Source organism: Molothrus aeneus, chromosome 33, assembly GCF_037042795.1.
Source record: "Molothrus aeneus isolate 106 chromosome 33, BPBGC_Maene_1.0, whole genome shotgun sequence".
NCBI lineage: Eukaryota > Metazoa > Chordata > Aves > Passeriformes > Icteridae > Molothrus > Molothrus aeneus.
In genome coordinates this window covers 819,813-845,738 of record NC_089678.1, presented here as the reverse complement: position 1 = coordinate 845,738, position 25,926 = coordinate 819,813, and the positions used below count along the sequence as shown (strand labels likewise).

The 25,926-nt window shown below is 43.1% G+C and overlaps 1 protein-coding gene across 1 annotated transcript in view; it reads right to left on the bottom strand.

The window, feature by feature from the left end:
* HHIPL2 (HHIP like 2) overlaps positions 1-20,828 on the bottom strand; it is a 29,220-nt gene extending 8,392 nt beyond the window's left edge. Inside the window, 2 exon segments of the mRNA XM_066568486.1 lie at positions 49-686; positions 20,613-20,828. Coding sequence (XP_066424583.1) covers positions 49-686; positions 20,613-20,828 — 854 coding nt within the window.
* Between the last annotated feature and the right edge of the window lie 5,098 nt (positions 20,829-25,926).

Genomic DNA, 25,926 nt, shown 5'->3' with positions numbered 1-25,926 from the left:
AAACGATTTCTCATCATGGCATACAGTAGTATTCAACTTAAACTTTACCTTTCAGAGCTTGGGTCAATTTTGTTGGCATCAGATGCCAAAACCTTCAATTCACTGATCCTGATCTTTTCCACTCAGTTCTTAGCCATGTGTGAGTAACAGATATAAAACTCCCCATTGTCCTTCTGCTTGGGGTGGAAGCCCCTCTTATCCCCTAGCCATGGGGTAGCCAGCCCTAGGCTCTGAATATCCAGGAATGGCTCCTCCAGCCAGCTGCCATTGGGTAGGTACACCCAGACAAGGCCCAGCTGCTCGGCTATGAAGACGCAGTGGGTCCCGTCAGCAGTGCAGGCAATCAGCACTGGGTTCCTCAGGCCACTGGCAACCTCAGCCAGGCACAGCTGGACACAGCCCCCACACTCCTCCAGCACCAAGCCCAGGCTGCAGCTCAGGGACGAGTTCTGCAGCAACTGGGGGAAACAGTAGTCCTCATCCTGGAGCTGCAGGAGGCGGCAGAAGTGGGTCCTGTTCGTCTTGCAGCACTCCTGGATGTGCTTGTCACCAGTCAGCAGGCAGATGGCAGAGTAGCAGTGGAGGTGAAACTCAGAGCAGTAGTCAATACAAAGTCCTGGGAGGCTTCTCAGCGGGGTCTGTGGGTTTTCTGCATCATAGAGATGTGCAGCATATGGAGAACATTCATAGAAAATAAAGGAAACTAAAGATGTGGCTGTGGACGCTCATCCAGGAGAAGCTGAGACCAGAAGGGGAGCAAAGTGGTTAATAAAATGAAAAATTATCAATGCAGACAACATAAAGTCACCTATGAAGTGCAGCTGTTAAAAGTCACTCAGAATATGGCCAAAATGGACTTAAACATCAGTAGTAGTTTCCTTTATCAAAGCACAGTCAGCTACATGTAAATCCTTCCCAACAGAAGTACAAATGAGGAGGTTGTGGATTTTCCATTCAGTAAGGTGGGACTGAGCAGTCCAAGGGGGAGGTGATCAGAGCAGGGAAACAGTCTAACAGAGCTCTGGAAATATCACAAATGACATTGAGAAGATGGAAAAGGCTCACTTTCCCACAGAAAAAAAATGAGGGAGTATCAGATGAAGGCAATAGGAGCCAGGTTAAAAAAAGCAAGTGAAACGCTGCCAGAAGAGGCTGTAGCTGCTAAAGATGTACATTGATTAAATATACAGGCTAAATTAATCTGATACATGCACGGTATTACTGAAGCAGACTGTAGGTGAGATTTAAAACTGATTCAAGTAAATGTAAATACCATCTCATGCAATTCCTGTAGATATCATTGACTCTACCTCTGATCATCAGGAAAAAAAATACTGCAGGCAACATTTTCATGTGTTACAGATCTAAAATTATGTTCCTTCGAATACCTTTAAGTGTTTAGCTGTGTAAAATGTAGGATAAATTTTGAAAATCAAGCACTGTGTTTGAATTTGTACCTAAATTTAAACTCATCTTGCGAACATTCTGGGCCAGAACTTCTGTAAAATGTTTCCATTAAGATCCCACCTCTATTTTAATCAGCACAAAGTTGCAGAACTTAAAGCAGAAGAGGCTACATTCTAGAGAAAAATTATTTTGCTTGTTTTCATGCCAGCAGCCCAAAATCAATCTATCCAGAACTTTTATTTGATGGAGATGGAAGAGGGCAAGTACATGTACAGTCCAGGAATGTAACTATTACATTAGTAACTTTTCTGCCTCGTTAAACAAGTTAGCTTCTGTTATAAAAGATCAACAAAAAGCCAAATTAATGAATGCAAAAGATTTTATTTTCGCAACCAAAATACGGTCCTCAAAAACCACAGTCAAAGAGACAGCATTGAGCCCGGGATCAGCTCTGGGTGAACCTAGATCTGACCTCTATCGTACCGGATCTCCCCCATTCACAAATGTCATCTCCAGCGGGACTGTTTTATACAGTTTTTTATGCCTGAGGCAGAGGTGCCCCAATTTCTTTTGTAACCCTGCATATGTACGAACGTTTCTTTCACTGTGCAGGGCTGGACAATTGCTGTTTCCTGGGTAATGGCAGGTGCTGATCATGTCAGGGGGTGTGGTGTATTCAGATGTATGTTTCTCGAGGACTTCGGGTATCTTAATTGATGATATCTATCAAGTGCTGGTTGTCCTTGGGTGTTCCCTGATGGTTCTGGGGGAAGTGTATTCAGATGTATGTTTCTCGAGGACTTCGGGTATCTTAATTGATGATATCTATCAAGTGCTGGTTGTCCTTGGGTGTTCCCTGATGGTTCCGGGGAAAGCCCATCTCCGTGCCAGCCATGTTCTTTTATTAGTTAATGAGGCATTCTTCTCCTGCAGCCACCAGGAATTTCCTAATTCCAGTGTAGTAATCTGTCTCCAGGTTGTCCATGGTCAGAGGCTTGCTGGATGTTAAATTAATTTTACAATTTTTATTTTATACATCTTCCCCTTAAGCATGAATTACTTTACATTACATATTACACTTGTTTAAACAGAATTTTAAAATCTGGGCAGTTATACAAGCATTGAAATTAATTTTTTTTTTTGTGTAAGTAGCAGCCTTTCCAGGATATCTAATACGAAGACTACAGACCCTGATTCCAAACTTCACAAGCAAGTTGTTCTCTTTGCTCACAGCAACACCCAGGAGTTTTTGCCCAGAACAGGTATCACTTGTAAAGAGTAAAGCCCCTGAATCTTTTGGATGGTGTAGGAGGTTTCTCACTTTTCATTGCTGCCATTTGGTTACCAGAAAGCAGCACAGAATGATCTGGTTTCTGTTGCTTCCACATCACATCTGCAAGGAATCTGTCCCTCTTCCTAAACCTAAACTCTTCAGCCTTGCAAAGGGGAGCCAAGTCCCCCAGGCCTGTCCTTGCAGTCTGACCCCAGTCCCAGCTGGCAGAACCAAACCATTCCTTGTTGCAGCATGTCAGGGTGGTAGAAACACTGCAGCCTTCTTGAAACATCTCCTTCAGAAGCCTCTCAGAGTAAGGCCACAAGAGCAGCCATTTCAAGTCCATGCACACACACATGCCATAGATAGCTCAGCAGAGGAAAGACAGGAAGGATCTTTGCATGCTATATAGCAGCGAGGGTTTACTGCATCCACCACGCCAAAGGGACAAGAGACAAAAGACTAAACCATGTGGTCTGCATGACTTAAGAATGGGGTCAGTGACCAGTAACCTGAGGGCACAGGGGCTGACAAAGGGCAGAGCAAAGGGCAGCAATCTGTAGGGGGGAGGAGGGATGAATAATTGGAGTGGGCAGTGTCAACTGGCCAATGGGAGAGGCAATCTAGTGTAGATTGGCAGTAGTGCTGCAGAGCACCATGGGCTGAGTCCCCTCTAGCAGCACAGATGGGCAAAACTCTATGATATATTCTTCCAAGGCAAGGCCCTGGGGATTCCCCTGAGGGGGAAGCACCGCAACTCCCCTGTTTTTCCTTACTATGAAAACTTCCCCATTGGACCTCTGCAGACACTTAACTAAACAGGAAAACATAAGTAAAAACAATGATTACAACCCAAAAATTCCTTAAACAAACGATGAAACCCACTCTGTCAACCCCCATTGTCCAAAAAGTTAATTGATTTAAACTGAGTTCTTAACTTTTAACTGAGTAAACTGATGTAAACAGAGTTCTTCTTAATTTTACTTGCTCCTTCAGCTTCTCGATATTTGCGTGGATAGATGCTGAGTATGTGAAAAATGCCAATCACTTGTTTTTAAAATTTTAAAAGTTTAATAGTAATAAAATGGTTATAAAAATAGCAATATAATTAGAGTAAATAATAATTTGGACAATTTGGATTAGGACAATATGAGACAATAAAAACAAAGAGTTACGGACTTCTGGGTACCTTTTTCTGGGCAAAATAAGCCTAAAAAAGGACACTCGTTAACAGAGGATTAACCCTTAAAAACAATAGCCTGTTGCATATTCATACACCTCATACATGATGCATAAATTCCATTCAAACAAAGGATTCTGTCTGGTCAGTGTCAGCTTCTTCCTCTTAATCCTCACGGCATATTCAAGGCTGAGCGGGGTGGGAAGAAGTTAGTTTCTTCTGATAAGAGAGCAATAAATTCTTTTTATCTGAAAGATTTAGGTGTCCAGTGGCTGCTATTTCCGTGCAAATCCTTTCTTTAAAAAAGTATCATTCATAGCATAGTTTCTATTTTAACATTATGTTATAACATAAAACTATATTTAACATACTACTTGAGAAAATTAATACAGCATAACTTTCTAACATAACACATATAATATTCATTTTAATATTTGCAAGAAGCCAATCATAAAATACACATTTTTCACAAGTACAAAGAAAGGTTAAAGCAGTACATCTTTTCAAAGTTTTGACAGCTATGTCCAAGGGTGAGCAGTGAAAAGTCTATTGCTGCTTGGTTTTATAATGATACATGCATGGTGTTATTAGCATTTGTTAGCAGCTCACTCAATGCTTAGGGTGTACCATTGTTTTGCTTACTTAGCTAGCACCTTTAATTCTCTTAGCATTTATTGAGTTTTTGTAGGAGCAACCCCAGGGGCCAATACTGAGGCTGCTATTTTCTTTTTTTCTACCTCAAGAGTCAATTTCGGTTTTGCAGTCAGATTTAAACTGATGGACAAATCTGCTGTGCTTAATTTTTTGGTCACAAATTATGGCAAAGTCAGGTGCTAGCACAGCAGGCTTCCCCAAAGTCACAGGGTGTTTTGGCCATGGAACCGTTTATTTGCTGGTGGGGAGTAAGATTTCAAAGAGGCTGTATAATTTAGTAAAGAGTGAGTATTTGCAAATTTCAATTTCATAGATTTGTTACGTCCAAAGTACATAGAGAGACAAAATTGTATTTAATTACACGAGTGCTGCACATCTCTTAGGAAGGCTGTTAGAGGCTTCTGCATCTTTGCTTTTCAACAGCTTTAAAGACTCATTATTCTTCAGACAAAATTACTTGGATTTTATAACTATCCTTATAAAAAGGAGGCACTGTTGAGCTGTTAGGATATAACAGAATTTTGAAAACTGAAAGCATTCTTAAAATCTCACAAGAAATAGCTATTAAAAAAGCTGCTTTTTTTGGTTTTTTATTATTATTATTATTATTTGTGTGTGTTTGAGCAATTGGATGTTGGTATATATCCTTACATGAAATTCACACATATAAAACAAGGAGTCTTATACACTTATGAAGTAGTGGAGGGACATTTTCTTTGATGAACATCTGTGATTACAGTCTTTTTCTTTCTTTTCTTCCATGCCACATGAGCTTGGGTTTTTTTGCGGTCTCGGAGGCTCAGGAGAAGGGTCTTTGGGTGCTGTATTTGGCTGTTCGATGCACCTCTTGATGCTTATGCCTGTAGATATTGAAGCATACACTGTCTCCGAGGTTATTGATGGAGAGGGGTTATTGATATCTGAAATGGGTGTGTTTTGATCAGGGTCAGTCTCACTTCCAGCATGGGAACCGGGAGTGACCAGATTGGAGAGGAGTGGGGGCAGGGTGCCGGCGGGGGAAAAAAGAACCCAGCCTGGCAGCGGCGGCCACAGGACCCACAGCATCTGAGACGGACAACATGGGAGCCGAGCCAGGCACAGGCAGAGCGGAGCTTGGCTCTAGAGGGACAGGAAGATCAGATGCAGGCCCAGGGCCAGGAGGACACAGAGCAAAGGCAGGCAGGGGTGGAGCGGGACAGAGAACGGGCCCTGTGCCCCCCCACCAGGGGAGTGAGGAAATTTGAGAGGCAGGGGCAGCTTCATTAACAGGTTGATGGGAGACAGGATGGGTGATTAGAAGAACTGGAGGAGAGAAACAGGAGGGGGGAGGTGCCACATGGGTGAAGACCACGGGGCAGGAGACGGGCCCACTCCGCAGGTACAGCCCTCACCGCGGGAGGGACTGGCCCCGCGGGAACGGTGTGGGCAGCGGGGTAGCTAGGCACCGCGAGGAGGACGGGCAGGGGGCCAGAACCTCCTGCGGGGGTAGTGGTCTGAGGTAGAGGAGGAGAAGGGACGGGAGGATCCCAGACGCCGTATTGTGTGCTAAGGCGGGAAAACTATGCGCCACAGCATTCAAACTGGGAGATCCGGCCATGTAGCAGGTGCCATCTTGTCTAATAGGTGTGCATGGAGGTTTAGAGTAAAGGAATGTAGGAAGAAGGGTTGGGTTAGAGCCCAAGCTAGTATGGCGAGTACTAGCCTGGAAAGGGCACAGGAAAGGACTGAAGGTGGCAGGAGGCAGGTAGCTCTCCTGCGCCTTTTTTAGGCCATTTCCATTTCCATACCTGTCCCAAGGGGACAGGAGCATGAGGATGGAATGCCAGAACTGGGGTATTAACTCGCATTACACCTCTTTAGGAATATTACAGTTGTCAGAGTTTCATACTCCGTTTTTAAGCTAAATTCTAGAATTAGAATTTAGAATTTAGAACAATTCAGCTGAAGGTCAGACTCTAAAGCTCTAAGTGCTTAGAACAAGTGTAGGTAGCTAAAATAGACCCAGATCTTGCCAGATGCAGACTGAGCTCTACCAGCAGAGCCAAATTGCTTTACATGCCTCATCTAACTGATTCGAGACTCATATCTGAATATTTGGAACTGAGTAAGCTAAGATTGCTCTGAAAAGACATAATGGGAACAAGGCAGAGTAAGGAAGTTCCTAAAACCAGCCCATTAGCATGCATCTTAGCACACTGGAGAGAAATAGCAGGCAAAAGAAAATAAAAAAAAGCCTAATTAAATATTGCTCTCGTTGGTGGCCATTAGGTCCTCGCCTAGAGGATGGGGCAAGGTTGGCCTCCTACAGGTACATTGGAATATAATACCCTGTTACAGCTAATGCTGTTTCTACACAGAGAAGGGAAATGGGAGGAGGTTTCTTGTTGCCATATGTTTTTCTCCCTCCGAAATAACCCTGACTGGCAAAGGGACTGTGGCATCAGGGCCCCCTCCGACCCCCTTGTTCTGGCTCTTGAAAGAGAAAACAGAAGCAAAATGGGAGAACATAAACAGTGCTGCTTGGCCTGTAGCATAAGACAGAGATGCACCAGGACAGATAAAGATTATCGTGCAGCATTAGAGAAAGAACAAGATCTAGCTGACCTATTTAGCCCTCACTTGGGAGGGCAGGGGGGAAGGGGTAGGGACTTGGGAGGGGCACCAGCACCACCTCCCCCACCTATTCCTCCTACTACTCCTACTCCTACTCCTTCTCCTCCCTTGGAGAAGACACCAGCTCCAACCCCTCCAGGCTTCCCAATAGCATCCCGAACCAGAGGACAAATACTGCAGGCCCCTTTGCGGGAGACAGTAATACCAGGCGGAGAAAAGATATTGATTAAGGTGCCCTTCTCCACCCTTGATTTGGAAGCATGGGAAAGGGTTGTGGGAAATTACCGAAATTACCCAGTAAACACTGCTAAACATCTATGATACATTATGAAACAGCACAATCCAGACTGGGGTGATATTCAATTGTTATTAGATGTGTTCACTGAAAGAGAAAACCAGCTGGTTTTAAAAACAGCAGGGGACCTGGTAGCAGACCACTTTAGACAACAACAAGTGGATCTAAAGGAACATTTTCCACTTCAGGACCCAGGCTGGAACCTGAACCTACCAGCAGAAAGACAGAGGCTAAAGAATTATCAGGATTGGATTATACTGGGAGTGGAAAGAGCAATGCCTAAAACTATAAATTGGTCAGCTTTATATGCTATTAAACAGGGACCCTCAGAATCCCCCACAGAGTTCCTAGACTGCCTGAGAAACGCAATGCAACGCTATACACCACTGGACCCTGCATCTGACGTGGGGATACAACAACTAATTAATCCATCTTTGGGACAGTCCACAGGGGATATTAGGCGCAAGCTCCAAAAAGTCCAAGAAGAAGATGATGCACAGAATTTAGAAACTTTATTGGGGAAGGCTTGGAGAGCCTTTAGCAACAGAGAAGAGGGGTAAACAAGAGATGAAAAACTTAATAGCAATACTGCAGGAGGAACAGAGAGAAAAACATGAAAGCGGGCAGGGACCACCCAAGCAAGGCCCTCCTCGATTAGGCAGAAATCAATGTGCAAACTGTAAGAAACAGGGCCATTGGAAGAGGAATGTCCAGAATGGAAACAGAATGGTCAAGGGAATAAAGGAGTGGAGGGATGGTTGCCCATGTGCAAGAGAATTAGGGGAGACCAGGGGAGACCCCAGCAGGCCCTCTGGTTGTAAAACTGAAGCTGGGAGAAATGGAAAAAGAAGTCAAATTCCTAGTTGACACTGGGGCAACGTACTCGGTTCTAAATACAGCCCGGATACCCATAGGGGATGATTATGCTATGGTTACAGGAGCGATTAGCAAAACTGAAAAGGCATTTTTTTAGGCCACTAAAATACAAACTGGGAAAGCAGTGGGGAATCCACAAATTTCTATATATGCCCAACTCCCCTGAGCCACTTTTGGGCAGAGATTTGCTGGGACAATTACAGGCAACTATTACATTCAAAAATGGGGAAATGACTCTGGAGGTAAATGAACAAAAGTATGTAGAAATATTGAGTTTGATATTAATCACTAGCAAAGTCACAAGGGAAACTGAAATCGATGAAGAGATAATGAATCAGGTGTTCCCTGGGGTATGGGCCTCTGATGTACCAGGGAGAGCGAAAAACGCTCCTCCTATACAGATCAAGCTAAAAGAGGGAAAGCAACCTGTCAGGGTTAAACAGTATCCCCTGAGGAAGGAGGATAAGGAAGGAATTAGCCCAGTAATTGAGAACTTTTTGCGTCTAGGATTTTTAAAAGAATGTCAATCTGATTTTAATACCCCTATCCTACCGGTCCTCAAACCTGATGGGTCATACCAGTTAGTACAGGATGTGCGAGCCGTGAACAAGGTAACTGAGGTTCTGTATCCTGTGGTGGCCAATCCATACACGTTATTACCTTGCTTAACACCCGAACTAACTTGGTTTACCATTTTAGATTTGAAAGAAGCCTTCTTTTGCCTTCCTATCCATGAAACCAGCCAGAAAATTTTTGCATTTGAATGGGGAAGTCCTAAGAGCGGGCAAAGAACTCAACTTACATGGATAGTACTCCCACAGGGATTTAAAAACTTACCCACTTTGTTTGGAGAACAACTTGCAAAGGAATTAGAGACCTGGGAAGCCCCTCCAGAAGCAGGGAAGCTGCTACAATATGTAGATGACATCCTGATAGTCACACGGACAAGGGAGGCATGTGTGGCCTGGATGGTAAGCCTCTTGAACTTTCTGGGGCTCCAAGGGTACCGGGTATCAAAGAAAAAGGCTCAAGTAGTAAAACAGAAAGTACCCTATCTGGGTTACGAAGTCAGTGCTGAACAACATACCCTGGGCCAGAGCTGGAAGGAGGCAATAGGCCAGAGCCCAAAACTTCAGACTGCAGAAGAACTACGAACTTTCCTGGGGATGACGGGGTGGTGCAGGTTATGGGTCTATAACTATGGACTGTTTGTTAAGCCCTTTTATGAACTTATTGCAACTGAAAGCAGGGACATCCAATGAACAAAGGAAGCTACGCAGGTCTTCCACCAGCTGAAAAAAAGGCATCATGTCAGCTCCAACTCTGGGATTGCCAGACGTGAGTAAGCCTTTCCTTATGTTCTCCCACGAGAAACAAGGAATCGCCTTGGGGACATTAGCACAGGACCTTGGGCTGTATCGGGCAGCAGTTGCTTACTTCTCTAAGCAATTGGATGCCGCAGCTAAAGGGTGGCCTGGATGCCTCAGAGCTGTTGCAGCAGTTGTACTGAATATCCAAGAGGCACGTAAATTCACCCTGGGCCAGAAAATGATGGTGCTCGTATCTCACACGGTGTCCGCAGTGCTAGAGGTGAAAGGCAGGCATTGGCTTTCCCCAAGAAACAAAGATTTCTGAGATACTGAGCTATTATGGTGGAGCAAGATGATGGGGACATAGCGGTGACTAACATCATCAATCCAGCCTCCTTCCTCAGTGGAAACCAAGGAGAGCCAGTGGAGCATGACTGCCTGGAGACTACCGAGGCAACCTATTCCAGCCACCCTGACTACAAGGACACCCCTTTCAAGAATGCATAAATCTGGTTTACTGATGGAAGCAGTTATGTCATCAGTGGAAAATGACGTGCCAGGTACACAATTACTACCTGCAAGGAGGTAACAGAATCTGGACCCCTGCCAACAAACATCTCTGCACAAAAGGCCGAGATAATTGCTCTAACTCGGGCCTTGGGATTGGCAAAAGGGAAAGAAATAAACATATATATAGACTCAAAGTATGCATTTGGAGTAGTGCATGCTCATAGAGCCCTTTGGAAAGAAAGAGGGCTGCTGAACTCTCAAGGGAAAAACATTAAACATGCATTAGAAATACTGCGACTCCTAGAAGCAGTGCAGTCACCAGAGAAGGTGGTGATCATGCACATTAAGGCATATCAGAAGATAAACTCAGAATTGGAAGAAGGGAACGAGCTGGCGGATAGGGACGCAAAAGAAGCAGTGAAAAATGAGGTAATAACTGAGGTGACCCTGATTCCAGATGGGCAAATTTCCCTTGAAAGTAAGCCAAAATACAACAAATTAGACAGAAAATTGATCTATGAGCAGAAAGGAGCCTATAACCAAGAGGGATGGGCCACCATAGAAGGAAAATTAGTTATACCCTCCTATTTATTACGGTCCCTAATAAGGGAGGAACATCAGAAAACACACTGGGAAATTGATGCCCTACATAAATATCTAAATGAAAGGATCATTGCTAGAAATTTACGAGCTGCTACCACCCACGTGACTTGACAATGTGACCTTTGCCTCCAGACCAAACCCAAGAATATTCCCAAACCAAAACTTGGCCAGATTGGGAAGGGCCATGGACCTGGGCAGCAATGGCAAATTGTTTCACGGAATTGCCAAGAAAAGGGGGGGGTGTAAGTTTTTACTGGTGCTAACAGACACCTTTTCAGGATGGCCAGAAGCATTCCCCACCTTTAGAACTTCTAAAGCTCGGGAGGTAACTAAGGTATTGGTACAGGAAATCATACCACGCTTTGGAGTCCCGGCCACAATCTCCTCAGATAGAGGACCACATTTTATCGCAAAATTAGTGCAACAGGTTAGCCAATACTTACTTGGGCATAGACTGGGAGCTTCACACCCCATATAACCCACAATCAAGTGGTCAGGTAGAGAAAATGAATCATTTGATCAAACAACAAATTAATTATACGACTGGGACAAGAGGCTAATTTGCCACAGGCTCACTCCCTCACTCCCTCCCATTAGGGCTGCTGTGGATTCAAACCAAACCCAGGACTAAGGAAAAACTAAGTCCCTTTGAAATACCTTACGGGAGACCATATGGGGCGCAGAAGGGAATGTCTGCCCAGGACGTATCGCTAATCTCCTACATGATCGCTCCGACCAATCAACTTTGAGCAACTGAAAAATATGTGGCTGGAACTCGGGGTATGGGGCTCAATGCACCTGTACATGACCTACAACCTGGAGACTATGTATATGTTAAGTCTCTTACAGAGAAAGCCCTGCAACCACAATGGGAGGGACCCGTACCAAGTGCTCCTTATTACCTTCACTGCAATCAAGATTAAGGAACAAAGTGCTTGGATCCACCACAGCCATGTTAAGAAAGCTCCAGAAGCCCCTTGAAGAATAACACTGGGTAATGGTGAACTGAAACTGAAACTTACCCGGACAAAATGAATGCATCATGGTGGGTGGGGATTTTTGCGTAAGGGTTGTTTACAATCATAGTTGTATGTCCAAGAATTAGAAAGTACTCCTAGCCAGAGCAATGCTGAATGGCCTTGGTCCCAAGCCTTTTCTCAATACACTGGATCCATGGGAAAACCTTCCGATATAAAAGGTTTAAACCTAACAACTGTGGTCATGTGCAAAAACCAAATATATAAAAGGCAGGAATGGCAGAAACAGAGGTTGTGGTCACTTCAAGGGACCATAGGGGAGGTAATTAAGAGAGGGTGCCAAAGTGTTAATGAGACTACCCACAGTAAAGCAGCCCAAATCAGTGTAAATAAGCGCCGGAAGATTTGCAATCATCCAAATGAATTAGACTGTTGGTACAACTCCACATTAAGACAAACTGTCGATGTGGTTTGCCTCTGGGCCTGCAACAGTATTGGGCTGTCTTTCAAATTTAAAATAAATGCTATAGCTAAGCCCGTTACAATCCACCCCAGCACTCAAGTACAAACCCAAAATATGCCATTTAGGCATGAACCTAGGGTTTATGAAATCGGCCCATGTGTAATAAGGAATACGGGTCAACTGGTATTTAATCCAGAATGTCCCTTAAACGTGTCGAACTGTCAATGCAAATTAGTATCTCGACAGTTTATCCAGCTTGTTCCCCCTTCCTAAGGTCATCCTTCAAGAGATGGACAAGATGGCTACAAAAACAAGTACACTTCAGAGACAGAATGCAGAGGGATTTAACTGGGATGGTAGCGACTGGGTTAGGGGTTTTGAATGGGACTGACTCAGAAATATTCATTAGCTGTAGCAACCAGCAATTGGATATAATTAAAACAGCCTTTACAGTCATCTCTACTGGCATTGGGAAATAGTCAGTGGCAAGTCTCGAGGGTGCTGCCAAAATGGAGAGAAAGTAAAGATCAAGACCATAGCTTAATAGCAGATGCATTAAAGGGGGCGCAGGATAACATATCTTTAGCCCTTAGCTGTATACAAACACAATTATGGGTACAGTCAACAGTTGCTTTAATCATAAGAGAAGGAGGTAAAGGGGTGTTTCCAACTGAAGTGCGAAAGGTTGTCTGGGACAGTGCTACAGACTTTGAGAGAGATTTCCAATCTTGGTGGACCATGGTAAATTTTACGTATAATCCCACCACTAACACAGCCACTGCCTTTGTGCTCACTATACGTAATGCCACAGTTCACGCTATTCACCCCATTGTTGCTTTAGGGTTAAATCACAAGGAGTCGGTATTATACCCCTCGGAACATAGGGTATGGGCCTGGAAAATCCAGGGGAAATGGCAAACCGTAAACTTGGAGCTTTGCATTGCTCAAGAACAACAGGAATTCATCTGTGAGAGCAATTAGATTAGTGCTCAGGACATATGCCTTGACACTGACCAAGGCATCTGCCACTTCAAGATCCACCCGGATACCAACCAATGGACTGTACTAGTGTATATAGGTAGTGGCTGTGTGTGTTTAAGGACTGTGTGTGATTTCATAGAAATTGATAAGAGCAAGGTACCCTTATCTGTTAAGAATCATTCCAATTTTTGGATTTGCAACTTTATTAAGGTTGCTGGGTGTGACTTTGTATATTCAGCACCAGTCATATCCCACCAGTTAATAAAATCAAACTACACAACGTACAACGAGTTACCACCCACACCCATTGGAATGAATTTAACCCTAGTGAAACAAATAATGAAACATCAGGATCTAATCAAAATTGTAAAAGAGATTCAAAAGAATGGGCAGAGAACTCTAGTAACTGTCCATCATGAGTAACAGAGTCCTGCAAAGATTAAAACAAGATACAAATCATAACTGGTGGGATGCACTATTTGGATGGTCACCAACCGCAACTGAGATCACGAATACTTTATGTCACCCCATTATAGTTTTATTAATTTTAGTTACTGTAAGTTTAATGATGTCTATTTTAATACTCATGTGGAATTGGAGAATGTTGAGATGTGTGGCCATTTTGACTTCACTCTCTAGAACTCATGGAATCTTGCTGAAGGAGAACTGTTATTATAGCAGGTCAGAATTTAGATCAGGGCCCCTGTAGTAAAAGAGTATACTGTATTTTAAGAAAAGAGGGGGACCAAAATGGAGGTTTTGGGGGTTCGCTTAAGTTAGCAATATGAATTAAGCATTTAAATTTTAGCTTGTAGAATGATGTGTTAAATTTTAACCTTTTACTTAAGAAACCTCTGCCATGGTACAAAGGGCATAGGAAAATTTCTGAAGCTTCTTGCAATAAAGAACAATACTGGGAGAAGACCAAGGAATGCAAGAAACCTAGATAAAGGAGCTCCTCTGTCTCCAAGCTGTTCAACATCAACAGACGTACTCAGATAGGCACCAAGGGACCACAGTGCACGAGCAAAGAAGTTCAAAAGTTCAACCGTGAGGAAGACCATGGCCTTCAGCCTCAAAAACCACTGAAAGACCCCTGTGCAACCACCACTGTGAAGAAGGGCATGGATTTAATAACCATACGAGGCAAGGACAGGCGGGGCCAGGGATTGAATATGCATGAAAAGGTTGTACAATGTAATGTATATGGAACACCTTTGTGAATAAAGATGTGGCCCAGATCGGAGCTCAGGGCACAAGTTTTCACTAGAGCTATCTCACTTGTGCTGGGCACTGACAATACATACCCACTTCATAACTACATCATGTTGTGGAGCCTATTCATTCCGCTTATCGCTTCAGTACTGAAGAATGAGTCTCCTTTTTATGACTGTAATTAGTTATGAGTTATTTAATGCTTTCTTTTACTTTTTTGCTTTAATGTCATATATGACTAGGAAAATATAATCCCAACTTCTTAAGAGAATTTCTACTGATATATTAAGTGGCGCTGATTATGCTGTTAATTTCATGATGTGAATTCACTGAATTTACCATAACAAGCATTACTTTTGTCTATGGTACCATTGACTAACTATAAATGAGAAAGTCAGCTACTTTACAAACCTTCACTTATTGTTGTATAGCTATTCATAAGACATATATTATTTTTCTAACTACTAAGAGGTTTCTAAAATATATTAAAAAGACTCTTCCAGTTAAGAGCCTGGACCCCAGCCAAGTCCTGGCCGTAACTAGTAGAGAAAATTTTCTGCACCAAAATTATCTTCAAGTAATTCTGACTTACCAAATTTGGACCTATAATAGCCAAACCTCCTTTTAAGGTGAACTTGGAAGTCTTACCCGGGAATGATTTTCCAAGCCCTCACTTTAAAAAATAAGGCTTGCCAAATATTACAGACTCTAAGTAATAGTACAATAGTAAAGAAATTTATAAGGCATTGTTTTAAATCACCATTCTGGTTTTCATATGCCACTAATTGTATCTATTATCTGATTTATTTTTACTTAGTTTAAGTTTATTGTTATGTTACATATTGTTTTGTTTTTATGTTACCTTCATGTTCATAACAAGAAACATACATGTTATTAAAAACAAAAAATCAGGGGGGAAGATAGCTCCTCCAGAACTTGACACTAAAAAAATTTTTTTTTGAAAGCAAATTAAATCATATCAAATTGAATCCCACACCTTCCTGAAACACCTTTGGAACTCCAAGAATTAGAGTTCCTGGGTTCTTTAAAATTGGATTTTTGTGTTAATTTTAAATACATGGGAAGAAATCAGTCTAAAGCTTGGGATGTTTCTCCCTATCACTCCATCTATAAGAATCAAGCCTTTTGGTACAATTACACTTCTGGCAGCCTTTCTAAATCCAGTAATGCGGCTGCCATCAGGAACGTTTATAAAGATCAAGCCTGAGCCTTTTAGTGGCTGGAGTTTTTAACTAAAATATTCTTTTTAGGATAGGTGTGTATATGGTAATTTTGATAATAATTGTATTAATCATGATACCTTTCAATGTGCAGAGATTAATTAATAAGGCCATTAAAAGAGTATTTTTGGTCAAAAGGAAACATCTGTCTTGGGCGACACAAGAAAGATGATGGACTTTGGACCTGGTTAACATAAGAGATTTGATAACAGGATGCCTTGGCAAAAACAAACGGAACTTTAAAAATTAGACCTAGACTGCAAGAAAATTAAATCAAATGGGTTTACCGGAAAAAGAAAATTCCATTAAATTCTGCAAGCAAGGGATGTTGTTATATGCATAAGTTTGTGTATGTGATTTTAACCTAATCATTGTAGTACACATTACTAGTCTCCCTGAAATTGTATATAAGCGTTTGTATCCCACAATGAAATCAGATTCTGATCATCAAGTCAGTCTCCCTGTCTCTCTCCATTGCCGACATGGTACCACATACCTTTTGTTAGTCTTTCAATGTGTTTCTGAATCTCAATGTCCACATTAAAATGGACATATGTGTCCTCCTTCCTCAAAGCCACAGGAGTATCCTGCACAGGAGTCAGATCTATCCCATTCAAATCTGCAGGAAAGAAACAGTATGAGAATAGCAGAAGCTTCTCAGACTTCAAGGTTCAGCTTTAAGAGATTTAAAAGTTTCACCAAATCCTGCCACACAAAGTTAATCCACACCTGGATGTTTCCACAAAACCTAAAAAAGGGGCAATCATAGCCCTTCACAATCAGTTAATTTTCTTTTTGAGTACAACACGAAAGCAGCTAAAGTTCTAGCAGTATTTCAGATAAAAAATTGTAGTTATCCCTCTTTTTATTTTTAAGAGTGCATTTCTTTCTGCTGTCAGCAAAAGATTCCATTCCCTGTGCACAAAGGACTCTAGAAGAGCTCCAGGCCAAGTGGGATACACACCAAAGACAGCTGTCCACACAGTGTCTGCAGGGCACAAGTGGCACAACTCACACATCCTGTGTGTGCCCTGCTTTGTCCCTAGACACAAGGACTATTCCGCTTGGGTTTTCCACAGAGGCATTGTAGGGCTTTGGGTTGACTCCAGCTCTCAGCACCAGCCCTGGTTTTGCTGCTCTGGCATAGCCAATATTGTTTCTCACTAAGCCTCTGCTGTTTCCAGGGGTATATTTGTCCTGTCTTTCCTCTTATTCCTGATCCCTTTCCCTCAGGCAGAGGAAGTTGCTAACAATGTGGCCAAGATTACAGGTATGGAGTGCACATGTTGTGCTTGGAGCTCAGGCTGAGGCCCTGGAGCACCAGTGATTCCCTTCATCCATGATACGGGCTGGGACTGCCAATGCTGCATTAGGAACATGGCCTCCTTCTTGGGTTCTGCAGGGCCAGTGAACCCAGCTTCCTCTGGGTAACTCAGCAACCCCCTTATTACCAGCAAGATTGTCTGACTTTTGCTGGGTTTTGGCACAGAAGGAACACACCTGACTGAATGAGCTGCTTTGTTACCACACATGGCTACTGCTCTGATCTCCCCAAAATATGCTTCCTTTGCTAAATCAGAGCAGCTACTATTCAGGTTTATTAATAAGCACCTCCACCACTTTCTTACAATTTATTTTGTTCCAAACTATGAAGATGCTGTGGAGGTGGCAGAATGGAATTCCATCCCTTCCATGTAAGTTCAGCAGCAATGGGATCCAGCAAAGTGACTTCACTGAAGCAAAACCATTTGGTAGAAATTTGCTCTTTTCACTAATTCAACAGGCAAACAGTATGTGCCAGAGAACCCAATCATATTTCTGTGGTTATTACCAACTTGACCAGGAAGAGCAACACATATCACAGTCACAACTCCTCCTCAAAGATTCAACAGCAATCTTACTTTAAAAAACAGGAAAAGAGTAATAGCTTATAACTTTGAAAAGCTGTAAAAAAGTATGGGTGATTTGGGAGTTTCTTTCCTACAAAATGCACTTAAAACAAATGCAAAATTACATTATACCCTGCAGAATGAGGAATCAAAGAAACAATAGTAATTTTATAGTCTTTTTTCTACCTGAATCATGTAGAAAAATGCTTACAACATCAACACCAGTTTTTCTGTTAGAATCTATAACACATCTTTTGCTGGTTTACCAACTGTAAAATAACAGAGAACTCTGCTGCTACTTTTTTTCAGCCCTAGTGCTGAAAAGGTGTATCCCCCACCCCAAGGAGATGCCAGAATCTTGCCAGTATCCAAAAAGAGTGGAAACATTTTGGTACATAGATAACATTTTAGAGCTCAGGTAATATTAACTACAAGAGTTTTGTATGGTTTTAGAAAGACTAGTTATGTCTTTTGGCTGCTTTGTGTTTTGGCATGCACTGAGTGGAGCTTGGTGTGACTCACAGTTCCTAAAAATGCAGGTGAGTCCTGCCCTCTGATTCCAGGGATGCAGGGGAGCTCAGACAGAAAAGGGCCTTTAGTCTTTCCTCCCTGCACACTTTCTACAAGCCAGGTGGGCAGTGGGGAGATAGGATTGGTGAAAACACTGTTACTGCAGCCTCGGGACCTTGCAGCAGCTGTGTGAAACCACTGTCTGGGAAATTTTGTTTTACTCTGACAAGCACAGCATTTGGAGCACCCTCAGCAGGAACACAACGAAAAAACATCCTCCCTGCAGGCCAGAGATCCAAACACTTTCCCTGTAATTCCCCTATCATTTGATTCTGTAGAATTTGTAATCCAACATGTTATGGTTTGATGCTGGCGCAATGCTAGTGCTCCTATGAAAATATAATTGTTTTAGTAGCTGCTCTGAGATGTGACTAGAAATAGAGCAAAGCAGGTTTTAGCTTAGAAATAAAGGAAAAAACTTTATTAACTTACAATATGTAAAAAGGAACACACACAGAACTCAGAATGAAAACTTTTTAAAGCATTTTTTTTTCTAATTTCTACACAGCACAATGAGATAAAACTTCAGATTCTCAATCTAGTTACCACTTTTCAGATAATCAACTCTTAGTTCATTACTACTCTTTAGATAATCAACTCTCAGTTCATTAAGGAGAGAGGAGTTTTTTTGTACTAAAGGTTTCTCCAGGAAACATAGTTGAAACTTCTTGTGTTTTCATGTCATACATGGCACTAACTTGGAGAACATTTGCCTTTGTTTGTGATTTCTTTTTTCTATGTTTAGTGCTCTCACCACTGTGCATGGACTAGAGCTGCTTCTAGTGTTTTTCTTTTAAGGGTGTTTTGTCTAGTTCTAAAAAAGCAACAGTTTCTCACTTTTGGGATGCCAGTCCCCTTCAAATTTACTCCTTGGGGCTGAAGGGTCTCGAGAACAGAGATCTTCTTCACTGAAGACAGAGGGCACTACTTCACCCTCCTCATCGGCTTCTGTTCACGCTACTCTTTCACATAACATTACTGCACTCTCTTGGCTCCAAGCCATTGCTTCCTCTTAAATGGAGTTTCTGTGTTTCAGGGAAAATGGTTTTGTCTGTGGCTATATAAGAAAAGAGTCTAGCTAAAGGTTACTCTATCATCTCCTCCCACCTAGGATTCTTCTCAACTTCTGACATCTTTTACTTGCTCAGACCTTCACCACACTTGCCCATTTTTTTCTATTTTGTGTCAGTCTCTCTTCTAGGAGGGCTTAATGTACTGCAAAGTTTTTATTGTCCAAGAAAAGGGTTAAAATCCTGGGCTCTGCCTACCCAGAACTCCCACAGCGGCCGGGCACCTTCTCACTGCACCCTCCCCTCCTCTTCTCTTTTTCGGCCGGCCGTGCTGCCAGCACAAGGTATTGAATTTTAAGGTGGCAGGCTCTCTCTCTTTCTCTGGAGAGGGAGCACTCTCTCTCTAGAGCTGCCCAAAACATCTCAGTAGTTCCCCACCCCTCCGTCCTGCAGGGGCCTTCAGTCCCCTTCTCTGTCCAAAGCTCCAACCTACTTCAACCGGGGGAGATACGACCTCTTCAACTGACGAGAAACAAAAAAACCTTCTGAAAGTTCTCTGCTTTTTAACCCCCTGTGTTCTCAAAAGCATATCCATGAATTCAATAACCACACCAAGTACTAATATTAAAATCTGATCACTGATTGGTTTAGCTACAACTTCCCAAAAAACCTCACTCCCTTATCAACCCAACACACAGCACCTTGCAGTTCCAAGCAGGGGGTAAAGACTGATCTGTAATTCTCTCCTTCATTATGGGAAAATCATCATTGTTACAGATGGATAATGAGATGATTTGCTCTCGTAATTAAAAGATTAATATAGTGTGAATATTAAGAGAAGCTTTATTGATGTATAGTTATGTTATTGTAGTTTAGATAACCTCTATTCTCCCCATAGTTCCATTCTCCCCTCTCCCCCCCGCCTCATCAGACAGCCTCGGTTGTCTTAGACAAGTAGAAAGAAGGTGTGTACATGTGCAGTTGGGAGTGGAAAAGCTTCTTGCTAAGGGGGCGTGGCATGGTAACACCTTACCCGCCAATCAAGTTACAAGAAAGCAGTCTCCACCAATAAACAACAAAGAAGAGCTGACTGACAGACTTTGGGAGGGGCCAGGGTTGGCTGATGCAACCCCCAGGATGAGCATCCATCTTGAAGACGAACCAGCCGCGTGGTAGGCAGCGGCAAAGGCAGTTCCCAGTGCTGAAAAATTTTCTTTATTTAGTCCTTTTGTTGTGTTTTTGTTAAGGTTTATTAAACCTTTTAAATTTTTTAAAGTGAGCAGTTGTCTCTCACAGTCATCCTCACTGGGCAATGTTTCCATAAACCCTTATTGCTAGCAAATGTCACTATATATTCCCAGATTACAGTGATGGACCTTACACAAAGCACTTTGCAAAATGCCTGCTGAGGATTAAGTGCCATTCCCCTGCCAGCCCAACCATTCCCTGCTCCCACACCTGCCTTCACAGTAGCACAGCTGTCAGAACCACAACTGACCTCCAAACCAGCTCAAAGTGTAGGATACAAATATTTTTCATCCTTACCTGACACAGGATATCTTTGATGTATGTTCCACACAGTTTATGCCCCTGGGGATCCATGTAATCTATGATGTCCCAGTATTTTGCTGCAATGCTGTTGTCTCTCTCCTGGTCACAGCAGCTAAAGTTTTCATAGGTAGAGCAGAACTCCAAGGGCAAAGGGGGCTGGAAAGGCAGCCCATAATACAGACACTGAGGATGTCCCAGCAGAGTGCCCATCAGGCAAAACAAGAGGCAAACACACACATGTGGGCAAGGAAAAGAAACACCAGAGCTGCTGCTTCACTTTCCAGCCCATGGTCAAGCATTCACTTCCTTCAGCAAAGGTTTCTTGAGGTCAGATGTATAAAAATCCTGGACTTCTTCATAGCATGGTTCATTCATCTTCTCTGTTTTACTAATCACCAGCCCCAGAGCTCAGCATTCCCTGAGGTTGGCTTATATTCCCTCTTGCTTTCTCTCTGAAGTACTACTTGGGCAGCAGAGACACCCTCCAGGCTGCCTTTTACATGTCACACATCACAGGGCTTAACCCTACCCTCTGGACATTTCTCCTGCCCCTAGAAGCACTCACAAATCAAATCCCTACATTTTAGGTTAAGTTGGCTGAGAAATCCTTCACTGAGAAATATGAATAATAAAAACATGAGATGTGATACCTGTACACAGAACTTGATAATCTTTACAAAACACAAGTGAACAATTTTCAGTTCCTAACTACCATTTTTCTCAGCTTTTGCAATGCATCAAACTGGGGCCTGGTTTCATAAAGACTGAACAGGGATCATAAAATACAATCAAGTTAAGCCAGCAATTAACCATAGGAACAAGTGACTTCATAGATATTGCTGTTACCCACAAATTCAGGTATACATTCAGGGTTAAAATGAGAAGAAATTTGGAATGAGTGAAGGAGGAAAAATTCATTTAAGGCACCAGCACAACCTCAAGTTGACTGTGATATTCTGTGGTAAGCCTCTACTTCAGCCAATTAATTTTTGTGGGTTTGATCCCACTTGACATTTAACTGATTTAAAATGCACAAAACCTTTGCACACTTTCCCCTCTGGTGAATAGTGCTTGAGCAAGCCCTTCCCATGAGCTACGGATGCAGGTGTTTGTACACATTGTACTCAGCCTGTGCTGGACGATGACACTTCCTTAGATTTGCTCTTCCATAAACAGCACAAGATAATTTTGATCACAGCCACATGGAAAGGGAGTTACTTCTTTCATGCATGATAAAAAAAAAAATCCTCACAGAAGCTCTGCCCACAGGAAGGGGAGGAAAATTGATAGGAAAACCAAATCTAGAGCACAGAATTCAAAGCCAAAGATGACCATTCCAATCCACTAAGAGTTATCACATTCAAAGTACAACACACAGGCTTGAAAACACAGTACATAGAGATTTCTCTCTGGATTTGTGATTTGCTGGTTTGTCTCAGGTCCAAGTACTGTGGTGTCAGGAAACAGCAAGTTTCTTGCAGGACATGGAAGAGCAATGCTTGGCACAGTTACACAAAAGCTGTGACTCAGCTCTTGTACTTGCTGACTGCAGCATTATAGTTCTAGCACCTGGAGAGGACATTATCCCCCAGAGCAATCCTGCTTCCAGAGGTCACAGGAGAAAGCTGGGAGCACCAAATCGGATTAGCAGATTTTTCAGACATCAAGTTCCTCTTTATTCTCTCACTCTCCTTATTCCCACTCCAATCTCTGATGCTTTGTTCCACATTTCTTCCTCAGTAGAGTCTCAGCTGCTGCAAGGCACACACATCTCTCACAGGAAGCTGAGGGAACAAAAGGAAATTACATGGGAGCTCTCACCAAGTACCAGGGCTTCCAGCATTCAGCTTTTATACTTGGGTTCATGCTAAAATCTCCGGTGCATACTCACAAAGGAACACAGGCAGATAATGGAAGGGGGAAGTCCAAGTAACACCCTGCTGGGATGCTCTCAGCACAGGAGAGTCATCAGCCTATCAAAGTCCATCTTTGCAAGTTCAGGGGAGCAGAGGGGCACAATAGCAGGCAAGAAGCCAAATGAAAGACTTCAGTGAAGGGACGCCTTGTGTCTGGAAGGGGAGAGATACCTGGTGGCCTGCCAGGGCTGTCCCAAGACAGCTTTAGGCCCATGTCCAGGCATGAACTCCAATGAGATGGACACTGGGAGCAAGTCTGGATCATCTCTCTCACCTAAGGAGGAGTTGCTTCCCAGGGCTGAGGGACACCTTATGGGGAAGAACATTTTGAAACTTCACAATCTAAATTAAAATAGTCCAAACCCAGTTGAAAATCTCCAACACAACCCACTTATTACCAGATATCATATATGAGCTTGCTACCAAGCCCTGGGATCAACTGACAGGGGCTTCTCCCAGTCAGATCTCTTATGAAGCTACAGGTGGTGACCTCTGAAGTGATCGGGACTCAGCCATAGCCTGGCACAGAGCAAAGGAGACAGACAGCAAAAAGCTGGTACAGTGTTCAGAGCCAGATTATCAGGCATAATAGCCAGAATTATTAGGCATAAAAGCCTGGAATAATACAGTCTGAGAGCTGGGAACGGCATAAAAGCTGGAACGGTGTAAAAACCAGACTTTCGATGAAAAACCGGGACTCACTGGTCAGATAGTGGTAAAAACCCCCTCAGCAGTTAGCAGAGAGTGCTTCGAGGGTTTAAAAATCTGTTTTGTGGACTAAAATCACAATTGAGACCATGGGAGCTTAGGTATGAGGACCAGAAAACTCCATTATGAAGGTACTGATTTTCTGCTTTCAATAAAGAGGGATTATTTCCATGGGGAGTGGGGGAACCTCGGCAGATGCCGGCATTATCCAGGGAGCCGGCAGGATGGATTGCGAAATCCAGCCACGTAGAGAGATGGCAGCCACCACAGTCCCGGCTTCTCCGGGACGCCGTGAGCCCTCCCCAGACTGCAGTAATCATTATGCAGTCACTTCGGGCTACCATGCCGCCCTGCTCTGGGAGAACAGACTACGTGGTAGATAATTCTGCCCCCCCCCCCCCCCGCTCCGAGGGCTGCCGTGCCATGCGGCCGCTCCAACCCCTCCCGGGAGCAGGAGAAGCCCCGCGGCCATCACTCCGCACCAGGCGGTCGATGCGGCCAGCCAGGCAGCACCCGCTGCATCCAGCGGACGTCACGGCGCGGGGGCTCCGCCCCTGATACAGCTGTGGAACACAGCCAGGTTGTGTGGCGCCCGGCCCCACCTCCTGAGGGAATGGACCTGCCCCTGCTCCAGCCTCCGTGGAACACAGCCACACCTCGGGAGGGAGCAGCCCCCCCAACGAGCCTGCCTCCAAAGAAGGCCGCAGAATTCAGAAGCAAAGCGTGGGAGAAGCCTTTGCAAAGGTGCCGCTCGGAAAAAGGCAGTGCAGAGAGACAGGCGGGAGTGTGGCAATGCAGGGGCAGAGACGGTCAAGTCTGTCCGAAGAGATGGAGTTGGACCGAAGAGATGGAGTTGGACACACGGGTTGCAAGTCTCACAGCAGCTGAGGTCAAGACACACTGTCACCCAGACAAGTGAGAAGCCAGCAGCTGCTAGCAAATGGATGGTGAAGAGGCAGTCACCAAGTTTCCTTCCTTACAAGCATTACAACCACATTACCTCCAGATAAATTGAGGTTTTCATGTAACAAAAACTCTAATAAAGACACTGAAAGGTTGTCATACAAGAGTTATTATAAGGTACAACTGTTTGTAAAAATATACATTAGAACTCATGGTACAATATTCATTATGGGTGTTTGCATTTGTTAGAACCAAAATTAACAAGCCCATGATCAGTAAGGTGTTATATTAGGGAAGCATTAGTGTGTGTATTATTATTTTTTTAATACTCCTACTAATTATTGTCACAGTATTTCAAGAAGGATGGCTGAGACCCAGGGGCTGTCCACTAAGATACCTATAGCAAAATTAATTTATCATAGGCAAATTTCAGTTGCAAAGTTCTTCAACTGATGTTTTGCCACTTGCCATCATTCTAAAAAATTCAAAGTCAATAATTAAATCACTAGTAAAATTTCTAACAAGGCAAGAAGAGAGTATTGCTTACACTGAAATTCATGTTAAAAAATTTTCGTTTTGTTTTGCACTGGATATTAATACAAACTTGGTTTTATGCAGGGAATCTCTCCCAACCAAGTCATTGGCCTGATCAACCTATGAACCTGGCTGATAAAGATTCTGTGCAAAAAGGCTAACTCTTTTTCTTTTGAGACAGGCATAGAGGCTTTGTCCAGAATAGCCCTCCAGAAGTTTGCTCATAATGAGAAAGAGACCTTTCAGCAACCCCCTACCTTATTAATGCTGTTAAGAAATGCATGTTTTATTTCTATGTCTACTTATTATACAAAGAAAAAAGTGGAAAAAAGGTTGGGGGGAAGGTATACCTCCCCTTTTTGAGTTTTGGGTGGTGTCATGTTCTTATGTTTTATAATAAGTCATGTAACAGTACAATATTCCTAAGAAATCCAAGGTAAAGGACACTGGACAGCATTCTGAAGTCTCTTCAACAGAACCATGGATTACAAATGACTACCTACCGCATAGACAGTCAATATAAGGACTTGAATTGTTTACTAAGTATTTTCCTGTTTACAACTGTTTTTCTGTTTACAGATTGTTTTCTAGGTGTTGGGTTCTTCAAGAGATAAATGAGTTACAGGTTGTCTTTAATATAAGGGTTAAATGGGTTAAAGGTTAAATGGGTTTTGGTTTTTATAAGTTGTAACATATAAGCATTGTGCCTGTGGCCTGAGTTCTCCCCCAATGCATTCTGAACAGAAATGCTGCAGCTTCCATGCAAATTTGGCCATGCTGTTGCTGTTTTGTTTGTAAAGGGCCTTTGCAGATGAGTAACCGAAAACAAATTACAGAATGTATTAAACAAAGATGGGTGATATGTTACCGGATGTCACATATGAGCTTGCTACCAAGTCCCAGGATTAACTGACAAAGGGCTTCTCCCAGTCAGATCTCTTATGAAGCTGCAAGCATTTCACTGGCCAGATCCTGAGGGGGCATGGAGTTCAGACCAATGAGAATATCCAGACCGGGTCTTTTAAAAGTCTTTATAAAGGGTAGCCTGGGAAAATAAACTTCCTCTGTGCCACATGAACATTGAACATCGGGGGTGAGTCATGTCTCTGTCTCCTTCCCCCTCGCCCCCCATGTGCAACCTAACACCCCCTGACTATTACACAGTGAGGAAGCAGCATTCTTAGGGAGTCAGAAGTAAACGAGCACTAGGGTTGGGAATGATGAGTAATTGCCTTTAACAAAACACA